Raw genomic sequence first — 24851 nt, 5'->3', positions numbered from 1 at the left:
TATTATGGGTGGGGAGACATGGGGCTATTGAGGTAATTAATTAGAGATGAAAAACTAAAAGGAGATAACATTTGGGATAAAAAGATAGGAAGGATCAGATAGGTGAAAGTCATAAACCATGAACATAAATTTACAAGATTATCAGTGAGTAGTAACACTAGGTAAACAAACAATTAACAAAAAGTCTTAAAGAATGAACATAAAATGACATGATCACAGCAGCTTTAAGCAAAACAAGAACAGAAGATCGGGATGGGAGATATAGGTATCAATTAAGTAGTGATAGTATAGGGAGGGAGATGGAATAGAACACAATTTTAAAATAAGAGTTTAAAGGAAACAGGAATACAGGTATTCTTGAGTAGATCTTCCAGAGATGATACCTCTGCTCTGAAGATTCAGCAGGACTTGGCTGCTTGGGAGTGCTGGGTGTTAATGCTGTTTTAAGGGGCCCAGTCTCTGCTCTGAAGATTCAGCAGGACTTGGTTGCTTGGGAGTGCTGGGTGTTAATGCTGTTTTAAGGGGCCCAGTCTCTGCTCTGAAGATTCAGCAGGACTTGGTTGCTTGGGAGTGCTGGGTGTTAATGCTGTTTTAAGGGGCCCAGTCTCTGCTCTGAAGATTCAGCAGGACTTGGTTGCTTGGGAGTGCTGGGTGTTAATGCTGTTTTAAGGGGCCCAGTCTCTGCTCTGAAGATTCAGCAGGACTTGGTTGCTTGGGAGTGCTGGGTGTTAATGCTGTTTTAAGGGGCCCAGTCTCTGCTCTGAAGATTCAGCAGGACTTGGTTGCTTGGGAGTGCTGGGTGTTAATGCTGTTTTAAGGGGCCCAGTCTCTGCTCTGAAGATTCAGCAGGACTTGGTTGCTTGGGAGTGCTGGGTGTTAATGCTGTTTTAAGGGGCCCAGTCTCTGCTCTGAAGATTCAGCAGGACTTGGTTGCTTGGGAGTGCTGGGTGTTAATGCTGTTTTAAGGGGCCCAGTCTCTGCTCTGAAGATTCAGCAGGACTTGGTTGCTTGGGAGTGCTGGGTGTTAATGCTGTTTTAAGGGGCCCAGTCTCTGCTCTGAAGATTCAGCAGGACTTGGTTGCTTGGGAGTGCTGGGTGTTAATGCTGTTTTAAGGGGCCCAGTCTCTGCTCTGAAGATTCAGCAGGACTTGGTTGCTTGGGAGTGCTGGGTGTTAATGCTGTTTTAAGGGGCCCAGTCTCTGCTCTGAAGATTCAGCAGGACTTGGTTGCTTGGGAGTGCTGGGTGTTAATGCTGTTTTAATGGCCAATATGCTTGCATATTGTTTTTAACTCTTTGTACTCAAGACAACGTATATCTATTTATGTAAATTCTGTTTTTATCTCTATACTTTACTACATAATACATAGATACAATGTATGTTTCTCTTTTCTCTTCTCTTTTAGGAAAATTCTTCATTGGAAATAGCATGGCCATTAAGGTTCCGTATATTGTATGAAATTGCATTGGGTGTAAATTTTCTGCACAATATGAACCCTCCGCTGCTGCATCATGACTTAAAGACACATAATATCCTATTGGACAATGATTTCCATGTCAAGGTATGTTTATTATCGAACAAAGTGTCCCATGATGTAGTTTTTAAACCAAAATGAAGATGGGCATTTCAGAACAAGTGACAATCAGAGGTTCAAGTTTAGAACATAGTCATTCCAGAATAGGTGGCAGCAGTGGCGGCTCTAGACTTGGCGAGGCCTTAGGCGAAATTCATACATGAGGCCCCCACTAACACCATTATTGGAAAAAAATTGCAGTTGACTTGTGTGTGTATATAAGAAGCTGTAGATATATTGAAAGGAAGCTTGCAGTACTGGATATAGAGAACTAGTCTTTGTATACATCGTTGCATTGTGCATTTACCTGTGTGTACCTGAGAGTGTGTGTCTGGCAGTGAGTATCTTTGTATTTGTATGTATGTTTCCCTGAGCATGTGTATGTTTGTGTACTGGCCTTTGGCATTAAGTTCATGGCGACGCTATGTTTTATGACAGTGTGTACTGTGTAGAATGATTGCCTTTAGGGGGTGACAGGGTGAGTAAAGGAGTAACTGTGGCAGGGTGAGTGTAAAAGAGCAGGAGGGTGCCAGAGTGCGCAGAGTGGTGCCCGTGTGTTTAGAGGGAGCGATAGTGTGTATGGAGGTAGGTGACAGTGTGTATGGAGGTAGGTGACAGTGTGTATGGAGGTAGGTGACAGTGTGTGTGGAGGTAGGTGACAGTGTGTGTGGAGAGAGGTGACAGAGTGTGTGGGAAAATGACATAGGGGGTGACAGGTGAGGTGGCAGGGTGAGAGGGGGTGACAGGTGAGGTGGCAGGGTGACAGGTGGGGTGGCAGGGTGAGTGACAGGGTCATATGTGGGGTGAGAGAGGGTGACAGTGTGAGGTGGGGTGACGGTGTGTGGGGAGTGACAGGGTAAGTTGACAGAGTAAGGTGGGTGACATAGTGTGGGGGGTCACAGGGTGGGTGACAGAGTAAGAGGTGGGGTGACAGGTGAGGTGGCAGAGTGAAAGGGGGTGACAGGTGAGGTGGCAGGGTGAGAGGGGGTGGCAGGGTAAGTGACAGGGTCAGATGTGGGGTGAGAGGGGAGGCAGGATGAGGGGGGTGACAGGTGGGATGGCAGGGTGAGAGGGGGTAACAGGGTGAGAGGGGGCGACAGTATTAGGGGGTGACAGGTGGGGTGGCAGGGTGAGTGACAGGGTCAGATGTGGGGTGAGAGGGGAGGAAGGGTGAGGGGGTGGCAGGGTGAGAGGGGGTGACATGGTGAGAGGGGGGTGACAGTGTGTGGGGAGTGCCAGGGTGGGTGACAGTGTGGGGGTCACAGGGTGGGTGACAGAGTAAGAGGTGGGGTGACAGGGTTACAGGGTGAGAGGTGGGGTGAGAGGGGGTGAGAGGTGGGGTGGCAGGGTGAGAGGTGGGGTGGCAGGGTGAGAGGTGGGGTGAGAGGGGGTGACAGGTGGGGTGGCAGGGACTGACAGGTGGGGTGGCAGTGTGAGGGGGTGACAGGGTGAAAGGGGGTGACAGTTGAGGTGGCAGAGTGAGAGGGGGTGACAGGTGAGGTGGCAGGGTGAGAGGGGGTGACAGGTGGGGTGGCAGGGTGAGTGACAGTTCAGATGTGGGGTGAGAGGGGAGGCAGGGTGAGGGGGGTGACAGGTGGGGTGGCAGGGTGAGAGGGGGTAACAGGGTGAGAGGGGGCGACAGTATGAGGGGGTGACAGGTGGGGTGGCAGGGTGACAGGTGGGGTGGCAGGGTGAGTGACAGGGTCAGATGTGGGGTGAGAGGGGAGGAAGGGTGAGGGGGGTGGCAGGGTGAGAGGGGGTGACATGGTGAGAGGGGGTGACATGGTGAGAGGGGGTGACAGTAAGAGGGGGGTGACAGTAAGAGGGGGGTGACAGTATGAGGGGGTGACAGTATGAGGGGAGTGACAGTACGAGGGGAGTGACAGGGTGGGTGACAGTGTGGGGGTCACAGGGTGGGTGACAGAGTAAGAGGTGGGGTGACAGGGTTACAGGGTGAGAGGTGGGGTGAGAGGGGGTGACAGGTGGGGTGGCAGGGTGAGAGGGGGTGACAGGTGGGGTGGCAGGGACTGACAGGTGGGGTGGCAGCGTGAGAGGGGGGTGACAGGGTGAAAGGGGGTGACAGGTGGGGTGGCAGGGTGAGATGGGGGTGACAGGTGGGGTGGCAGGGTGACGGGGTGACAGGTGGGGTAGCAGTGTGAGAGAGGGATGACAGGGTGAAGTGGCAGGGTGAGGGGGTGACAGGGTGAGGTGGCAGGGTGTAAGGTGGTGAGAAGTGGGGTGGCAGGGTGAGGGGGGGTGACAGGGTGAGATGGGGTGAGGGGGGCGACAGGGTGAGATGGGGTGAGGGGGGGTGACAGGGTGAGATGGGGTGAGGGGGGGCGACAGGGTGAGATGGGGTGGCGACAGGGTGAGATGGGGTGACAGGGTGAGATGGGGTGACAGGGTGAGATGGGGTGACAGGGTGAGATGGGGTGACAGGGTGAGATGGGGTGAGGGGGGGTGACAGGGTGAGATGGGGTGAGGGGGGGTGACAGGGTGTGATGGGGTGGGGGTGACAGGGTGAGATGGGGTGGTGGGGGTGACAGGGTGAGATGGGGTGGGGGGGTGACAGGGTGAGATGGGGTGGGGGGGTGACAGTGTGAGATGGGGTGGGGGGGTGACAGGGTGAGATGGGGTGGGGGGGTGACAGTGTGAGATGGGGTGGAGGGGTGACAGTGTGAGATGGGGTGGGGGGGTGACAGTGTGAGATGGGGTGGGGGGGTGACAGTGTGAGATGGGGTGGGGGGGTGACAGTGTGAGATGGGGTGGGGGTGTGACAGGGTGAGATGGGGTGGGGGGTGACAGGGTGAGATGGGGTGGGGGGGTGACAGTGTGAGATGGGGTGGGGGGGTGACAGGGTGAGATGGGGTGGGGGTGTGACAGTGTGAGATGGGGTGGGGGGGTGATAGGGTGAGATGGGGTGGGGGTGTGACAGGGTGAGATGGGGTGGGGGGTGACAGGGTGAGATTGGGTGGGGGGTGACAGGGTGAGATGGGGTGGGGGGGTGACAGTGTGAGATGGGGTGGGGGGTGATAGGGTGAGATGGGGTGGGGGTGTGACAGGGTGAGATGGGGTGGGGGGTGACAGTGTGAGATGGGGTGGGGGGTGATAGGGTGAGATGGGGTGGGGGTGTGACAGGGTGAGATGGGGTGGGGGTGTGACAGGGTGAGATGGGGTGGGGGGTGACAGGGTGAGATGGGGTGGGGGGGTGACAGTGTGAGATGGGGTGGGGGGTGACAGTGTGAGATGGGGTGGGGGGTGATAGGGTGAGATGGGGTGGGGGGTGATAGGGTGAGATGGGGTGGGGGTGTGACAGGGTGAGATGGGGTGGGGGGTGATAGGGTGAGATGGGGTGGGGGTGTGACAGGGTGAGATGGGGTGGGGGGTGACAGGGTCAGATGGGGTGGGGGGTGACAGTGTGAGATGGGGTGGGGGGTGATAGGGTGAGATGGGGTGGGGGTGTGACAGGGTGAGATGGGGTGGGGGTGTGACAGGGTGAGGTGGGGTGGGGGGTGACAGGGTGAGATGGGGTGGGGGGGTGACAGGGTGAGATGGGGTGGGGGGGTGACAGTGTGAGATGGGGTGGGGGGTGATAGGGTGAGATGGGGTGGGGGTGTGACAGGGTGAGATGGGGTGGGGGGTGACAGGGTCAGATGGGGTGGGGGGTGACAGTGTGAGATGGGGTGGGGGGTGATAGGGTGAGATGGGGTGGGGGGTGACAGGGTCAGATGGGGTGGGGGGTGACAGGGTCAGATGGGGTGGGGGGTGACAGGGTCAGATGGGGTGGGGGGTGACAGGGTGAGATGGGGTGGGGGGGTGATAGGGTGAGATTGGGTGGGGGTGTGACAGGGTGAGATGGGGTGAGGGGGGTGGGTCGAAATTTACCTTTTTCCCTGGTGGTCCAGTGTCCTGGATGGCTCCCTGGTGGTCCAGTGGGATTTCCGGTCTGCAGCTCCGCTGGATGCAGAGCTGCAGACCACATGGGGAAAGTCTCGCGATTTCCATTCAGAGCGTTGCCGTGGTAACCCGCGGCAACGCTCTGATTGGCTGGAGATCGCGAGACCTCAGTCTGCAGCTCACACCCGGCGGAGCTGCAGACTGAGGCAGGCTCTCTCCCCAGGCGGCCTGACAGGAGGGGCCTCGCACCCGGCGGCACTAAGAGCAAGCCGCCGGGCCCCCTCCTGTGTCGGGTCCTCGGTCATAGACCGAGAACCCGACATGTCAGTCTGCCCTCAGGCGATTTAGGCGGCTGCGAGGCCCCTGACTGCGCGAGGCCTTAGGCGGCCGCCTAAATCGCCTAATTAGAGAGCCGCCTCTGGGTGGCAGTAATGTGTCTACATTCAGAACTTATGAGCAATGTAGAATATGTGGCAGTTTTAGTTGTATGTTTAAAATAGGTGACAGTCAGAGTTGCAAATTTAGAATCTGTCGGCATTTTAGAACAGGTGGCAGTCAGAGGTGCAATTTAGAACATGTGTATTTCAGAAGAGGTGATTACCACAGGTGCACATTTAGAATCTATGGGCCTTGAAGGGCAGGTATTAGCACAGTTGTACGTTTAGCACTTATCAGCAGTCTAGAATGGGCACTAGTCAGAGATGGGAATTTTAGAACCTATTGATCATTCAGATTAGGTGACATTGTTGTAAATTTAGAACATAAGGACATTTTAGAACAAGTGGCAATCACAGAAATAAGTTTACAAACTTTGAGAGTCTCAGGAATGTTGGCAGCAGAGTTACATATTCATATTCAGATCTTATTAGCAAAGTACAATAGGCAGCAGAAGAGGTGCACGTTTTCATTAATAACATATATTGACCTTATTAGTCGTCTTTATCAACATAATAATAAAATTTAAAAAAGTAAAAAAAAAACAATATTCTGATAGTAAGTAAAATATATAACTAGTAATACTAAATACTAAAATATATAACTAGTAATAGTAAGTGTGCTGATATATATCTATGGAAACCCAGACACAGAGATGCAGTCCATAATATGACTAGCATCTTCCCTAGTTTGCCCACTTCCTATGCTCATCACATGATGTTGCTTCCCTGTCTGCCACTTCTCATGCTGCAACTGCAACCACGTTGCCAACCACAGCACATGGAGCAGAAGACACAATGCATACGCCTAACTTCCTTACCCTGAAGGTGCTGACTGTTAAACATAGTAAAATAGTAACATACTTTAAACCAAATATTTTACATCAGTCAGTTAATCAATGCTGCTAAAAAGTGTCTAATACTGATGGGGGAACTTGCCCAGCATGGCAGACGGCCGCACATCGCATGAGCTGTGGGAGTAATCATAGGCAGCCTATTGCATAAGGGTGTGTACCTAAAGCACAAACACACACGTCGTGTGTATATATATCTATATATATATGTGTGTGAGGGTGCTGGTAGAGTGTGCTGTGTGAGGGTGCTGTATGTGTAAATTTGTTTGGAGGGTGCTGTGTGTGTGGGGGTAGGGGAACAGATTAGGAAATAGTCAGTCGCACATCGCATGAGCTCTGGGAGTAATCATAGGCTTAAGGGTGTGCACAAACACACACGTTGCGTGTATATGTGTGTGTGTGAGGGTGCTGGTAGTAGGAATTTGTTTGGAGGGTGCTGTGTGTGGGGGTAGGGGAACAGATTAGGAAATAGTCCTCCCTTCTTACCTTTTGCCTGCCGGCCTCGCTAGAAGAACCCCGAGGAGCTTCTGGCAAGAGCTCCCCGGGTCCTCTCCTGTCTCCCACACTGCCTGTGGGCTTTTATCTCCTTTACCAGCCCATGGAGGCACACAGCGCAGTCCGCAGCATAGGCACCCATGCACATGCCTATGAATGGACTTAAACACCTCTGCTGAATCACAGCTCACCCAGGACTCTAACACTAACACATTTGATAGATGACACTGCTTAAACTCCTGGACGTGGCAATTTTTTCCCCCTCTAGTAGCGGCCTGGCAGTACGGGACTGGGGGAATGGCTCATCCCTCAGCCATCATTCTAGTCGGACTCACGGAGGGCAGCTCTGTCTTCCCACCCGCCGGTGAGGGTTATCCCAGCATTCTCAACCACTTACCTTCCTCTGGGACTATGTGCATCCCGTCAAATACACAGCCTCACTACTGTGCCGGAAAATGACCCTGTGCACCATGCAAGGCCTACTCTAAGCTTCTTGGCAGCATTGGGCGAAATATGTGAAGCCTTCTGGGAGAGACTGAGGCAACAAGTGGGCCCTGACCACAGGCTCAAAGGGGCTGATCTCTTCACAAAGAGTACCCACACACTTACTTGCCCAGGGCCACCACTCACTCACTGGTGTCACAATAAAAAATTTTGGGGGGACTGTAATATAATCGCAGTCAGTTTCCTTCACTAGTGTGCGTTTCAGGGTCTGCCAGGGCACCGTGTCACACCAGTGCAACTCATATCTGGTGTAACAGTAGTGTACATTTAAAAAAAAAAAAAAAATTTGACTGTAATAGATTGAATAGCAGTTAGTTGTCTGCCAGCATGTGTGTCAGGCTCGCAGCGTATACTGTGCCCACTTGCCCAGTTCCACCACTCATATCTGGTGTCACAATAGCATGCATTTAACAAAAAACACTTTTTGGACTGTAATATAATAGCAGTCAGTTTCCTTCACTAGTGTGTGTTTCAGGTCCTGCCCAGTGCCACCACTCACTCATATCTGGTGTCCCAATAGCTTGCATTTAATAAAAAATAAACCTTTTTGGACTGTAATGTAATAGCAGTCAGTTTCCTTCATGAGTGTGCGTTTCAGGGCCTGCCAGGGCACAGTGTCACACCAGTGCCACTCATATCTGTTGTCACAGTAGCTTGCACGCATAGTACCACTAATCGAAAAAAAAATGACAGACAGAGGCAGGCCACTCCGCAGGGGCCGTCGTGGTCGTGGTTCTGTGATTCCCTTTGGCCCTAGAATAATGCCCAGTGTTCAGAGGCCACGTACCCTGAACTTGAAAAATTCTAAGGACATAGTTGACTGGCTAACACAGGACACCCAATCTTCTACAGCTTCCGCTCGGAACCTCAACGCACCCTCCTCCTCCAGCTTAGCTTCGGGCACCTCTCAAGTTACCACTCGCCCGCCTGCCGCCACCATCAACACTAGCACCACAGCTGCTTCACTTGGTATGTCAGAGGAGTTATTTACACATCATTTGGAAGAAATGAGTGATGAACAACCATTATTGCCAGAGGATGTAGATAACAGGGATATGTCTCAGTCAGGCAGCATTACACACGTACGGAGTGATGATGATGATGATGTTGTACCCACTGCTGCTTCCTTTGCTGAGTTGTCAGATACAAGTGAAGCGGTTGATGATGACGATGCATCCATGGATGTCACATGGGTGCCGCTCGGCAAGAAGAAGAACAGGGCGAAAGTTCAGATGGGGAGACAGAGAGGAGGAGGAGGAGACGAGTTGGAAGCAGGGGGAGGTCATCGCAAGGAGCTAGTGACACAGTCAGACAGCATGCATCGGCACCCGGGGTCAGCCCGACAGCACGCCAATCAACGCATGCTGTGTCCACCACCAGAATGCCATCATTGCAGAGCTCAGCAGTGTGGCATTTTTTTTGTGTGTCTGCCTCTGACAACAGAGATGCCATTTGCAACCTCTGCCAAAAGAAACTGAGTCGTGGGAAGTCCAACACCCACCTAGGTACAACTGCTTTGCGAAGGCACATGATCGCACATCACAAACGCCTATGGGATCAACACATGAGTACAAGCAGCACACAAACTCAAAGCCACCATCCTTCTCCTGGTCCAGCATCTTCAGCCACGTTAACCACTGCTGTCCTCCTTGCCCCCTCTCAACCATCCGCCCCTCCGTCTCTCGCCTTGAGCAGTTCCTGCTCATCCTCCCACAGTCAGGTGTCGGTCAAGGACATGTTTGAGCGTAAGAAGCCAATGTCACAAAGTCACCCCCTTGCCCGGCGTCTGACAGCTGGCTTGACTGAACTCTTAGCCGGCCTGCCTTTACCATACAAGCTGGTGGAGTCTGAGGCGTTCAAAAAATTTGTAGCTATTGGGACACCGCAGTGGAAGGTACCCGGCCGAAATTTCTTTGCACAAAAGGCAATCCCCAACCTGTACTCGATTGTGCAAAAGGAAGTAATGGCATGTCTGGCACACAGTGTTGGGGCAAGGGTCCATCCGTCTTGCTCCACATCAATGGCACCCCCCCAACTCCCCAGGTACTGTTCCACATCCTGGTTCCGGCAGTGTCACGCCGTCTTGGGGTTGACATGCCTGAAAGCAGAGAGTCACACCGGACCAGCACTCCTGTCCGCCCTGAACGCACAGGTGGATCACTGGCTGACTCCGCACCAACTGGAGATCGGCAAAGTGGTTTGTGACAACGGAAGAAATTTGTTGGCGGCATTGCATTTGGGCAAGTTGACACATGTGCCGTGCATGGCACATGTGTGTAATCTGATCGTACAACGCTTTGTGCATAAGTACCCAGGCTTACAGGACGTCCTTAAGCAGGCCAGGAAGGTGTGTGGCCATTTCAGGCGTTCCTACACGGCCATGGCGCACTTTTGCGATATCCAGCGGCGAAACAACATGCCAGTGAGGCGCTTGATTTGCGACAGCCCGACACGTTGGAATTCAACACTCCTAATGTTCAACCGCCTGCTCCAACAAGAAAAAGCCGTTAACGAGTATTTGTATGACCGGGGTGCTAGGACAGCCTCTGCGGAGCTGGGAATTTTTTTGCCACGTTACTGGGTGCTCATGCGCAATGCCTGTAGGCTCATGCGTCCTTTTGAGGAGGTGACAAACCTAGTCAGTCACACCGAAGGCACCATCAGTGAAATCATACAATTTGTTTTCTTCATGGAGCGTGCCCTGCGAAGAGTGCTGGATCAGGCCGTAGATGAGCGTGAAGAGGAAGAGTTGTGGTCACCATCCCCACCAGAAACAGCCTTATCAGCATCGCTTGCTGGACCTGCGGCAATGCTGGAAGAGGATTGTGAGGAAGAGGAGTCAGAGGAGGAATGTGGCTTTGAGGAGGAGGAGGAAGACCAACCACAACAGGCATCCCAGGGTGCTCATTGTCACCTATCTGGTACCCGTGGTGTTGTACGTGGCTGGGGGGAAGAACATACCTTCAGAGAGATCACTGAGGATGAGGAACAGGACATAAGTAGCTCGGCATCCAACCTTGTGCAAACGGGGTCTTTCAGGCTTTCGTGCCTGTTGAGGGACCCTCGTATAAAAAGGCTGAATATAAGCAGAAAGTGCCTGAAATGTTACCGAATTACGGCAAGTCGGAAAGGATGCAGCAGTTCCAAAATCAATTAAAAAGTATGCTTTACACAGCGTATAAGGGTGATGTCACAGCAACAGGAATCTAACAGGGGAAGAGGTGAAAGTAATCCTCCTCCTCCCACGACCACGCCGGCAAGGACAGGACGCTTTACAGACGTGTTGTTGATGGAGGACATGCAGAGCTTTTTAAGTCCTACGCATCACCACAGCATTCGGGGTCCACCCTCAGAGAACGACTCGACCGACAGGTAGCAGACTACCTTGCCTTAAAGGGACACTATAGTCACTTGAACAACTACAGCTTAATGTAGTTGTTCAGGTATTATCTATAGCTCCCTGCAGGCAATCTAATGTAAACACTGTATTTTCAGAGAAAATACAGTGTTTACATTGATTGATAGGAATACCTCCAGTGGCCGTCACTCAGGCGGCCACTAGAGGGACTTCCTATCACGCAGGGCCCTAAAAAGGCCCTGGACACGTCAGACGTATTAAAATATGTCTGACGTGTTCAGGAGAGAGAAGGCACTGTGTGCGCGCCTTCTCTCTCCAGCCTGTCAGCGGAGGAGGAGGGCGGGCAAAGACCGCGAGCTGAGCTGTCACTCAGTGCACTCAGGACTTCAGAGGGCGTCATGAATGTGCGCATGTGCGTCTGATTGCTCCCTGCTCGCGCCCGCCTATTTCGTCATTTTGACAAAATAGGGGGCGCGGCTTCACGAGGCTCCCGGCGCTGGAACCAGGTAAGTAAAATTGCCTCCCTGGAGAGTCCCTTTAACGGCAGATATCGACACCCTGAGGAGCGATGAACCCCTTGACTACTGGGTGTGCAGGCTTGACCTGTGGCCTGAGCTATCCCAATTTGCGATATAACTTCTGGCCGGCCCCGCTTCATGTGTCCTGTCAGAAAGGACCTTCATTGCAGCAGGAGGTATTGTCACTGAGAAGAGAAGTCGCCTAGGTCAAAAAAGTCTAGATTACCTCACCTTTATTAAGATGGATGAGGGATGGATCCGGAAGGGACTGACAGTGGGCGATACATTCGACTAAAAAAGGCCTGATGAGGGGGACTACTTAACACACCACTCCTATCTGGTGGCACATTAGATTGCACGCGCAGTGCCCCAAATTTGAAGTTGGAGGACCGACCAAGCATGTTTTTCCATCTCCTGCTTCCTAAAATCGATGCCTTATATACACGTCCCCTGATAGGGGACGTAACAGGGATTAAACTGATAGTAATAGTACTACTTAACACACAACTCCTATCTGGAGGCATATTTGATTGCACGCGCAGTGCCCCAAATTTGAAGTAGGAGGACTGACGAAGCATCTTTTTCCATCTCCCGCTTCCCACAATCGATGCATTAAATACACGTCCCCTGATAGGGGACGTAACAGGGATTAAACTGATGAGAATAGTACTACTTAACACACCACTCCTATCTGGTGGCACATTAGATTGCACGCGCAGTGCCCCAAATTTGAAGTAGGAGGACCGACCAAGCATCTTTTTCCATCTCCCGCTTCCCAAAATCGATGCCTTATACACACGTCCCCTGATAGGGGACGTAACAGGGATTAAACTGATAAGAATAGTACTACTTTACACACCACTCCTATCTGGTGGCACATTAGATTGCACGTGCTGTGCCCCAAATTTGAAGTAGGAGGACCGACCAAGCATCTTTTTCCATCTCCCGCTTCCTAAAATCGATGCCTTATATACACGTCCCCTGATAGGGGACGTAACAGGGATTAAACTGATAGGAATAGTACTACTTAACACACCTTATAATAACGCAGAGAGTGGCAACGCAGAGAGAGGAGTCTGAAGAAGAGGAGTCAGAGGAGGAAGGTGGCTTTGAGGAGGTGCAAGACCAAACACAGCAGGCGTCCCAGGGGGCTTGTTGTCACCTTTCGGGGACCCTTGGTGTTGTACGTGGCTGGGTGGAGGAAGAGACCTTCTATGACATCAGTGAGGACAAGGAACGGGACATGGCTAGCTTGGTATCCAACCTTGTGCAAATAGGGAGTTTGCGGTTGTGTCCATGTGGGTTTTAAAATTCGCCTGCCCATTGAAGTCTATGGCAGTTCGCCCGGTTCGCCCGTTCGCGAACATTTGCAGAAGTTCGCGTTCGCCGTTGGCGAACCGAAAATGTTATGTTCGCGACATCACTAATTGGGGACAATCTCTTCTATTCTATTCTAATAGTTCACCCAATATCTTGATAGCCTTCCACACCTTGACTGTTGATGTCATAATCTCGTTCTAGATAGATCTCAAAAGCATGTTTATAATCCTGTTATTATACCTTCCTTAAAAAAATGGTGCATGTTAAACTCACCGCCTTATTGCATGTAAGCTATGTATCCTGACTCTCTTGCAATTTCTGTCGGGGCATGACAAGCTGTATGTTCTTATCTGCACTACAAAAATAAAGAATAATAAAAAAAAATTTAAAAGTGTCTAATACTGCTCAAGGAAAGTTGGTAAACACAAACAAATCTGCATTTAAAATGTTGCAGTCAGAATATTTAGAGTGCAGCCTCATTACAGCTCTGCTACCAGTGGCGTAATTGAAAATGGTGCATCTAGGGTTAGGTTAGCATTTGGAGTGTTTGAGTTAAGGGGTTTCCTTACGGATTAGGGTTTGGCTGGAAGTGATAGATCTTACAGTTCACAGCATGTTACAAGCAGAAATCCCTAGCTCTAAGCCCCTGTCACCTAAACCTGCTATACTGCACATCATTACTGCAGCTGGTAATGTTTTTTGTGTTTTTTTTTAAATAATTGTATTTGTTTATTTTTTAAACTTAAGGGGTCGAGTAATGTAAGCTATAACAGGAACACAACTAATTAACACCATTCCCTCCCCCCCCCCCTCCCCCACCACCTTTTTTCTTTCTTTATTAGTGTGTTAAAGGATAATGATTTATATATATATATATATATAATTGTGTGGATTTTTTAATCTGTAAATTGCTTTCCCTAATTGCTAAAAAAAAAAAAAAGCACACAATCGCAAATGACAGTGTTCTTTGCACTCAGAGTAGATCTGAATTTTTTTTTAACACATATATATTGCACTTTGCTTATAGAATTTATAAAAGTTTGTATTTTTTTCATATATAGATTTTTTTGTTGGACTTTGATCCACCTCCTTTGATGTCATGGCATCAGGTAGTTTACCAGTTTGATGCTTCCCTTTCAATTGCCAAGTTTGAGCAAAAATAGACAAGCTGTAACTAATATTGAGTTGTAAATTATGTCCAAAGCAGTTGTTGCCTAAATGTTGCAATTTCGATCTTTGTTTGCTACAGTTTAGAAAATAATGCATCCGACAAATGAAAATAATCTCTGAAAAACAGGTGTTTGTTTCCTTATAAAGTTATTGATTCTCAAACATGCAAAACGATGCCAGGTATTTATTCTATAATCTGAGTATTTTTCTTTTAGTTTCTGGTATAATAGAGGTCTGTGCAGCATATCAGTCTAATTTTGTATTTTGTATAGTGATTAGAAGTGGTCACGGTACCTTGAGTCTGTATTACCCCTTTCCTCTACCTCCGGCAGTGCCACCGGTGCATCATTAGCCAAAGCAGAAGAAGAGTTCCATGTTGGCTAATGTCAATGCTGTGCATATTCCTATGCACAGAATGTCACTCATTGGCTGAGAGCAATCAGCTGACCCTCTCAGCCAGTGAATGAGTGGTAGGATCGGCATCCAATGGCTGATGCAGTTCAATCACCATTGAGGGACCCTTGGCGGCCAGGAGAGGACCACGGTAAGAGGGCAAATCGTTGTAAAACAATTAGCTACTTTATCTAAAATAGCGCCAGGGTAATCCTACCATCTTAACGGACTGTAGTGGTTATGACAGTTGGGGTAACTATTTAATTGGTCGTTGTGCCTGTAGTGCATTAATTTGTGGGGTTTTTGTGAAAAGTAAAACTTTTAATATGTTGTACAAAACACGTTGATATATTTAAACATTGGGAATGCTGCAAACTATAACTCCAATTTGTCTCTGCTACTCGACATATTGCCTTAACTTACAGGTAATGATAGGAAATATAGTCTCCAATATCTTGACATCACTTTAACCTTGAATACACATTAGTCCCAAGAATAGCCCTTCTTTGTAGAGTTGCTGTGTTCCGTAACTCTTATCAGCCTCAGGCACATGAGTTTTAGACTCCACTGCATTCCATGTTTAAAATAAATGGGGCTCTGGACACGCTCCTATTTTGGGCCCCCCACAAAATACTGAATCCTGTTCTGATCTGAATGTCTACGTAGAATCTCACAATTACTACTATTGTATTATCCCCTATAATCTCTCACCAGCACTCATGGGTACCCAATTATCACTTCCCTGACCCTCTTTATCTCCCCTTAGAACCTATTACCTCACCCCAGCTCCCCTGTTTTCACTTCCTAATTCCCCTATTATTTCCTTCTTCCTCTCCCACCTGTAATTTTTGTACCTCCTGAACCGGCGGCACTTTTTCTTCCTATGAAAACAAAGACCCAGTTCTTCTGCTGTCAGCCTAGTAAAACAGAGGTGGGAACTGCTGGTGGCTGTGTGGAGTCCAAGGCTGCATTGATTAATCAACGGGCAGCTGGAAGAGATGGCAGTAGGATACCTACTTACTGGTCACCCTGCTTGTAGGCAGCAGGCCAGATGCATTAAATCCACAGGCTGCATAATGCCTGCGGGCAATATGTTCAACAGCTCTGGTATAGAGGTACCAAGGGGCAGCTGCTAGGAGTCCCCTACAAAATATACGGCCCAGTTCAACTGTTACTTTTGACAGATAACCTCGGCTGTCAACTGTCCCAAAAAAAAAATCACTTTGCAGTTGCTGTTGAGTCAGCTCAGTCCTTTTGATCAAACACCTTAGCCTGCTTTAACAGCTGTACAAAAAGATTATTATAGTGAAGAATATTGATAAATTCCAATACACAGAATGAATTGCACTTTGGTTAAACATTGATTTAACTTTTCCAAAGAAACGGAGATAAATGTAATGTACATTTCTACCATTTTCACTTAAACAGACTTAATAGTTTAAAGTGTTATGTTATTGTTGAATGTATCTTGCATAATAGATGCTTTTCCTTTTCCTATACGTTTAAAGGATAGTATATTCACCCAGACCACTTTACCTCAATGAAGGGGTCTGCGTGCCGTGTCCTATCCTTTTAAAACTGCAATGTTTACATTGCAGGGTCAAATCCACCTTTAGTGACTGTCATACAGTCACATAATATTGAAATTATTTGCAATGAGGGCACCCAAAAAGAGACATCCCATTGTCGATCGTCTGTCTCATTGTCACATATGCACATAATAAGACATTGTGCACCAAAACCCTTCTCAGTGCACTGCTGTGCTAACCCCTAAAAAACACTATAGTGTTAGAAATAAAAACATAAATCCCTAATGCTATAGTGACTTGCCCACTATTTAGGTTACCACCACCAAACCCTCCCCCTGCCCCCCATTATGTGAAAAGGTTTACTTAATGTTCTTAACTTTTCTCTCTTGACAAAGTGCTTTTTTCACACTCAGCACTGCCTTCTTGGTTGAGATCATCAATCAATATCCCATAAGAAAACACTGGAAGGCTAGTGTGCATGCACAGTAATAATCAAAGGTAAAGCAGACAGGAATAAACCTATCCAAATCGAGTGTAAAGACAGGGAATTAACTTGGAATATTAAGGAAAACAGTCGAGGGCATAGACCGTCGCGGGCATAGAGGACCGTTGCGGGCATAGACATAAAACTCATCGATGTTGCATTCTCTGCTGAGCGGCGAGAAATGCGGCAGGCATCTTGGACCGGTCGCCGCTCTACTGAAGCAATTGAAGAACCCTTGGAAAGCCCATCTCACAAAAGGTAAGTGAAGGACTTGGGGCACTTATAGCCCTTAATGCCCCTACCCCTTAATACCCCTACCCCTACCCCATGTCATTAATGCCCCTACCCCTAATCCTTAATACCCCTACACACACAGTGTTAATACCCCTATCCCAGCACACATAGTCCTTAATACCCCTACCCCAGCACAGGGGTATTAACACCATAGGGGTAGGGGTATTAACACCATAGGGGTAGGGGTATTAAGGACTAGGGATAGGGGTATTAACACTGTGTGTGTGTAGGGGTATTAAGGATTAGGGGTAGGGGCATTAATGACATGGGGTAGGGGTAAGGGTATTAAGGGGTAGGGGCATTAAGGGCTATAAGTGCCCCAAGTCCTTCATTTACCTTTAGTGAGATAGTCTTTCCAAGGGTTCTTCAATAGCTTCTATAGGTCCAAGATGGCTGCCGCATTTCTCGCCGCTCAGCACAGAATTCCATAGACGTGCGGCGTCTAGGTATTCTATGTCTATGATCGCAGGCAGGGCCGCCATCAGGGGGTGACAACCACACACTTAGGGCCATCCGATGAGCCCCCTCCTTCAGGGGCCCGGTCAGCGCTGTGGCCGTTGTATAGCGCGACCGGGCCCCTTAAAAAAAAAAAAAAAGCAGCCGCAAGTGCTTCTGGGAGGAAGTGGTCACTTCCTCCCAGCTCACTCCGCGCGGGAGGAGCGCGCGGGGTCTGCGTGCCGTGTCCTATCCTTTTAAAACTGCAATGTTTACATTGCAGGGTCAAATCCACCTTTAGTGACTGTCATACAGTCACATAATATTGAAATTATTTGCAATGAGGGCACCCAAAAAGAGACATCCCATTGTCGATCGTCTGTCTCATTGTCACATATGCACATAATAAGACATTGTGCACCAAAACCCTTCTCAGTGCACTGCTGTGCTAACCCCTAAAAAACACTATAGTGTTAGAAATAAAAACATAAATCCCTAATGCTATAGTGACTTGCCCACTATTTAGGTTACCACCACCAAACCCTCCCCCTGCCCCCCATTATGTGAAAAGGTTTACTTAATGTTCTTAACTTTTCTCTCTTGACAAAGTGCTTTTTTCACACTCAGCACTGCCTTCTTGGTTGAGATCATCAATCAATATCCCATAAGAAAACACTGGAAGGCTAGTGTGCATGCACAGTAATAATCAAAGGTAAAGCAGACAGGAATAAACCTATCCAAATCGAGTGTAAAGACAGGGAATTAACTTGGAATATTAAGGAAAACAGCTTATTTTCCCACACTCACATTAATCTCTGCTAGTATAAAAAAGCCCCTATAAAAGCTCAAGAAATATAATGAATCACAAGGATACTGGGTCCTACAAACGAAAAAATGTACCAAGAAATATGTTGTGAGAATTGAAAAACTCATTTTAAAAAAATGAATTAAATGAATGATGACTTGTGCAGGAAAAGTGCTGCCCCTAAATAGGAATGAAGAGACAGCTGTTATCTAAACAGTGACAAATAATTTAAAGAAAAAAATTGATAAAACAGTACACAGCAAAAGATACTATAAAAAAACTAAAATGAAACAGCAAAAACAAACATAGGAAGAGCATTGTAGTCCATGTAGTGAACAGTCAATATCACTTTATATCGTGATAAAATGTAGCAAACGTGTATCAGCTGCCAAGATGCTAGATACCTGTTACTGAATAGCAGGAGCTAAAATCATCTGTGGCTGATATTCTATGACCTATATAGGACTACATGGGATAGTGACATGTAGGTGAAAAAGTCTTCTTTAGAGGGGTATAATACCTGACTATGAAGTGGTCTCATATGTTGAGCGATGTCTCGAGATCTAGAAAGGGCAAAAAACAAGAGACATAGTGTAAACCCTCTGTAAACCCTTTATTAGTAATGACAAACACTTACAAGCTCTCCAAAATTAAAGACATATCTGTGGAACAGTAGGAGTAATGGCTCCAGATGTTGAAAAAAATGTAGTCCTTTTAGTGCTCTCGCTTTCACCGGCTTGAAAGTGAAATGTCTGTTAGGGAGGTAAGCTGCGGACCGTCGCGGGCATAGACATAAAACTCATCGATGTTGCATTCTCTGCTGAGCGGCGAGAAATGCGGCAGGCATCTTGGACCGGTCGCCGCTCTACTGAAGCAATTGAAGAACCCTTGGAAAGCCCATCTCACAAAAGGTAAGTGAAGGACTTGGGGCACTTATAGCCCTTAATGCCCCTACCCCTTAATACCCCTACCCCTACCCCATGTCATTAATGCCCCTACCCCTAATCCTTAATACCCCTACACACACAGTGTTAATACCCCTATCCCAGCACACATAGTCCTTAATACCCCTACCCCAGCACAGGGGTATTAACACCATAGGGGTAGGGGTATTAACACCATAGGGGTAGGGGTATTAAGGACTAGGGATCGGGGTATTAACACTGTGTGTGTAGGGGTATTAAGGATTAGGGGTAGGGGCATTAATGACATGGGGTAGGGGTAAGGGTATTAAGGGGTAGGGGCATTAAGGGCTATAAGTGCCCCAAGTCCTTCATTTACCTTTAGTGAGATAGTCTTTCCAAGGGTTCTTCAATAGCTTCTATAGGTCCAAGATGGCTGCCGCATTTCTCGCCGCTCAGCACAGAATTCCATAGACGTGCGGCGTCTAGGTATTCTATGTCTATGATCGCAGGCAGGGCCGCCATCAGGGGGTGACAACCACACACTTAGGGCCATCCGATGAGCCCCCTCCTTCAGGGGCCCGGTCAGCGCTGTGGCCGTTGTATAGCGCGACCGGGCCCCTTAAAAAAAAAAAAAAGCAGCCGCAAGTGCTTCTGGGAGGAAGTGGTCACTTCCTCCCAGCTCACTCCGCGCGGGAGGAGCGCGCGCGCCCAGCCGTGAAGAGGGAGAGCCAGGCAGTGAAGAGGGAGCAGCGCCGACTCCCATCATCCCCAGCCACCCTCCTGCAAAGAAAAGGTAAGAGACAGGAGGGTGGCTGGAAAATGAGCTGTGTGTGTGCATGCATGTATGTATGTATGTATGTATGTCTGTATGTATGTGTGTGTCTGTCTGTATGCATGTATGTCTATGTATGTATGTCTATGTATGTATGTCTGTGTGTATGTCTGTATGCATGTATGTATGTCTGTCTGTCTGTCTGGATGCATGCATGTCTGTCTGTATGTCTGTGTGTATGTCTATGTCTGTGTGTCTGTATGCATGTATGTGTATGTCTGTCTGTCTGTCTGTATGTGTATGTATGTCTGTCTGGATGCATGCATGGTTGTCTGTATGCATGTATGTCTGTGTGTCTGGATGCATGTATGTGTCTGTCTGTCTGTGTATGTATGTCTGTCTGTGTATGTATGTCTGTCTGTCTGCATGCATGTATGTCTGTCCGTATGTCTATGTATGTATGCATGTCTGTGTGTATGTCTGTATGCATGTATGTCTGTGTGTATGTCTATGTATGTCTGTATGTATGTCTGTATGCATGTATGTCTGTATGCATGTATGTCTATGTATGTATGTCTGTATGCATGTCTGTGTGTATGTCTGTATGTATGTCTGTGTGTATGTCTATGTCTGTATGTCTACGTGTGTATGTCTGTATGCATACATGTATGTCTGTATGCATGTATGTCTGTCTGTATGTATGTCTATATGTCATTATAAATGTATGTCTGTATGTCAGTATGAATGTATGTCTGCATATCATTATGAACGTAGGTCTGTGTGTATGTGTGTATGGACGTCTGTATGCATGTATGTCTGTCAGTATGTCTGTATATATGCATGTATGTCAGTCTGTATGTATGTATGTGTGTATGCCATTATGAATGTATGTCTGTGTATGTCTGTATGCCATTATGAATGTATGTGTGTATGGATGTCAGTGTCTGTATGTATGAATGTGTGTGTGTGTATGTATGTGTGTGTATGTATGTATGTATGTGTCTTTATGTCCTCTTGCATGTGTGTCTGTATGTTTGTTAGTATGTGTCTGTCTGTCACTATGTATGCCTGTGTGTATGTCTCAGTATGTGTGTGTCAGTATGTATGCCTGTATGCGTGTATGTCTGTTTCAGTATGTGTGTCTGTTAGTATGTATCTGTGTCCTTTTGTATCAGTGTGCGTTTGTGTCTGTGTGTGGACCCAGTGGGCGGTATTTGGAGGCGGGCCCCAGGGGGCCCAGACCCTGAGCTGAGTTAGGGGCTCCAAAATTTCTGGTGGCGGCCCTGATCGCGGGCATGAAACCGGGAAACCGGGAAGCCGACCCTGTGTTCCACTGCAGTCCTCCTCCGAGAGAGTGTCCTTTCGGTGTAATCACCTTACGTGTTTCGTGACAAGCAATGTCACTTCTTTAGAGGCTAATGGTAAGATAGGTCTCTATGGAGTTTACAAATAATTTTAAGAAAAAAGTTGATAAAATAGTACACAGCAAAATATACTACATAGCTCCAAAAAACACATGGCTATTTTGTACTTCTTCTTATTGAGGTATATTATGAGACCGTTCAAGAAATCATATTGTGCAAAAAATTACCATTGTAAAAGAATGCTTAAAACACATTAAAATAAGCAACAACAAGAATATAAGAATACAATAACATCTAAAAAAAAAACTATAATTATGCATAAACAATGCAAACTGAGATGAATACATAACAAATGCAAATGTGAGAATATGTATATTATATTGGAAAAGAATACATAGAAATATACACCTATAAAGTGCAATTAATAATATGCAATTAATAAAACCAATGACAATGGAAAATATAAAATAACGATGTGAAATGTACAATATAAGTCTACACTCAGGAGAGTCAAATGTTACGTAAATATTGGTAAAAATAGAATGTGAAGAAATGGTATCTTGACATATATCTACCATTTCTTCGTATTCTATTTTTACCAATATTTACTTAACCCTTGGCTCTCCTGAGTATAAACTTATATTGTACACTTCACATCTTTTATTTATATTTTCCATTGAAAGAAGAAGTACAAAATAGCCATGTGTTTCCTGGGGCTATATAGTAGCTTTTGCTGTGTACTATTTTATCAACTTTTTTCTTAAAATTATTTGTCACTATTTAGTTAACAGCGGCCCCTTCATTTCTTTTTAGGGGCAGCACTTTACCTGCACAAGTCATCATTAATTTAATTCATTTTTTAAAATTAGTTTTTCAATTCTCACAACATATTTCCTGGTACGTTTTTAGGATCCAGTAGCCTTGTGAGTCACAGTAATAATCACGTTTAACTTGGCTATTTTGATGGAAGTGCCTCTAGTGAATGTTAGTGAAATAGCCACTAGAGGAGTTTTAACCTTGCAATGTAAACATTGCCGTTCCTAGAGAATGGCAAAGATTTCATTTTCAAGGGTTACCCTAACCAATCATGGCACCCAGCCCATTTCATTGAGATGATTTGACCTGGGTGTCTATAATGTCCCTTTAATCGAGCAAGTCAGCATGATTTGCACTTTCCAAAGGTTAGTGTGCCAGGCTGACTGCCAATAACACAGATCAAGGTCCTCCCATCACTATCCTAATTAACATACTTCCTAATTTTGGGGAGGTATGTGAGAGTTTTTGGCATCATCTGCAAGCAATTACAGGTTAAATTAAATTGCTACTGATTTCTAAGTCATTGACTTTATCTTTATGATATAAAAAAAAGGGAGAGAGAAATAACCTTTTTTTTTTAAAAATCTATTTCATTGCTTCATGAATTATTATGCAACTACCATCCATCCCGCATTGATTATCGAAAATTGGGGGTGTAACAATCACATTCTGCTCCTGTCTATGTCCCTCTCCCTCACCCCAGCACAATATAGTTGATTTTTAGGCTTAATTTATCATAATATAAATATCTTTACCCATGACAGTATTATGAAATTCCACTACATTTGTAGAAGAACCACATGTGGTAGAATCAATATATTAAATATTTTCTGTACATTTTTGTGTATACAATGAAGAAACAACAGAATGGCTCTCGCAGTTGCATCTACTATGCTGTGATATTTTGTAGGAATTTATTAACTTTTTGTTATGTCTATTTTAACATGAACAGTATTCTAAAGTGAGAGTTGGGGAGAGGAATACATACCCATTTTGTATACTATTTTTGCTTTCTTCACTTTTAGTATATATATATATATATATATATATATATATATATATATATATATATATATATATATATATATATATATATACTTGTACAAATATAGACTTGTACAAATATAGTGATCATCCATAGACCTTTCTCCTAATCATTTGAAATTCATTGTCCTTCTTTTCTTCCCTCAGATTGCTGACTTTGGGTTATCTAAATGGCGTATGTTGTCATCATCAAAGTCTCTAAGTGACCATAGCTCACCTGGGGGAACGATTGTTTACATGCCTCCGGAGGTGTATATACCAAATGCCAAAAACAAAAGAGGAAGCGTTAAACACGACATGTACAGGTATTCTACTAATCACCTCTTCTAGGTTGAGGTTCACTCAAATGGTGTCCATTTGTAAAAAGTTATAGAGGGAGTCACGCGTTGTTTTTAGCACTTCTAGTATTGCACGTTGTACATTTATATTGTACCTTGTCTCAATACAAAACACAGTTTGTTTTCAAAATATCTCAAAACCACTTTACACTTTGGTATTGTTTGTTCGTTATAGTTCTTAGTAATTCAGTTTATCTTTGCTAACACACTGTAGTGTGATTTTCTACAGCCTAACTGTAATTCTTTAGTGATGGGGCAAATTTACTCAAAAATGCTATTTACTTGCTAACATAATCAGTGACGCAAAGAAGGAAGTCTTCCAACCAGAGAAAAACCCTGACATAGGAAACAATAGAAACTTTGATCGCTAGCTATTTACTCGATTTACTAGATTTTATTCCTGTATAATTTTGATAACTGTTTTTAGGGTAAATGCTGCACTAAGTAGGAGCAGGTACAGGGTCCCACAAAATGTACTTATATGGACCCTTCGTCCATATAAAGATAGGAACAGAGAGTGTAAATTACTCATAGACCACCATAGCAGGTATATGCTAATATGATTTCCTCGATGGTCTTTAAATGATGATAAAAGCTGACAATGTTCTTCAGTGCTGTTTTGCTACACTTCATTCCTGTGAGTGTATTTTATCCTTTATTCTCAATAAATGTGAAGATTTTAACTGAAGAACATTGTCAGCTTTTATCATCATTTAAAGACCAAATGCCTGCTATGGTAGTAATTGTTTTTCTGCTACAAGTGTTTTTCCGCTATAATCTGCTTTGACTAATTTATACCACTATTTTTAGATTGTATGTACAACTTGACACAAAATTGCTGCTGTCAGTTTCTTTTGACAGTAACACATTGTGTTGGCTGGGATATTGTATCTATTTTTCCTGCAATATAGGAACTTTGATATCCAGAGACTGCTAGTTGTTTTTTATCGTTATATTTTCTTTGACTATTTTTGGACTATTTATTTATTTATTTATTGTGAATTGTGAGAGTTCCCACTGATAGTCTATATATATATATATATATATATATATATATATATATATATATATATATATATATATATATATATATATATATATATATATATATATATATATATATATATATATATATATATATATATATATATATATATATATATATATACATAGATAGATAGATAGATAGATATTTTTTTTATATATAAATATATATATATATATTTTTGGTTCCAAAGGACATATATGCCTGTATATTTTTAATCCATTTGACTTTATATCTTTCAAGTTTATAAACTACTGCTGCTGGTAACGCAATATTTAGTTAACCTTCCCTCCTCCTAGGTAAGGATACTACTGATACAAGGTTGCCACCTAGTGGACGAACGTATATTGCACTTAACACTACAAGCAGTTTAACTTTAATTTGTGTATTTTTTTATGTGCTTTTATATCCACTGTTTCAGCTGTTTGTAATATTTGTATTAATGCTCACATCTGGTTAGGGATCTCCTAGTACGTGTAGGTTTTCTTACCTACTTTTATCAATA

The 24851-nt window shown here is 45.7% G+C and overlaps 1 protein-coding gene across 1 annotated transcript in view; it reads left to right on the top strand.

The window, feature by feature from the left end:
* The window catches only part of RIPK2 (receptor interacting serine/threonine kinase 2), a 107938-nt gene that overhangs the window by 33408 nt on the left and 49679 nt on the right, over positions 1 to 24851 (top strand). Inside the window, exons 3-4 of the mRNA XM_063451270.1 lie at positions 1405 to 1560; positions 23111 to 23268. Coding sequence (XP_063307340.1) covers positions 1405 to 1560; positions 23111 to 23268 — 314 coding nt within the window. The remainder of the gene's footprint in view (positions 1 to 1404; positions 1561 to 23110; positions 23269 to 24851) is intronic.

This window comes from Pelobates fuscus, chromosome 4 (genome assembly GCF_036172605.1).
Source record: "Pelobates fuscus isolate aPelFus1 chromosome 4, aPelFus1.pri, whole genome shotgun sequence".
Taxonomy (NCBI): Eukaryota; Metazoa; Chordata; class Amphibia; order Anura; family Pelobatidae; genus Pelobates; species Pelobates fuscus.
The sequence above is the reverse complement of the archived record's forward strand: the minus strand, read 5'-3'. Positions and strand labels throughout refer to the sequence as shown.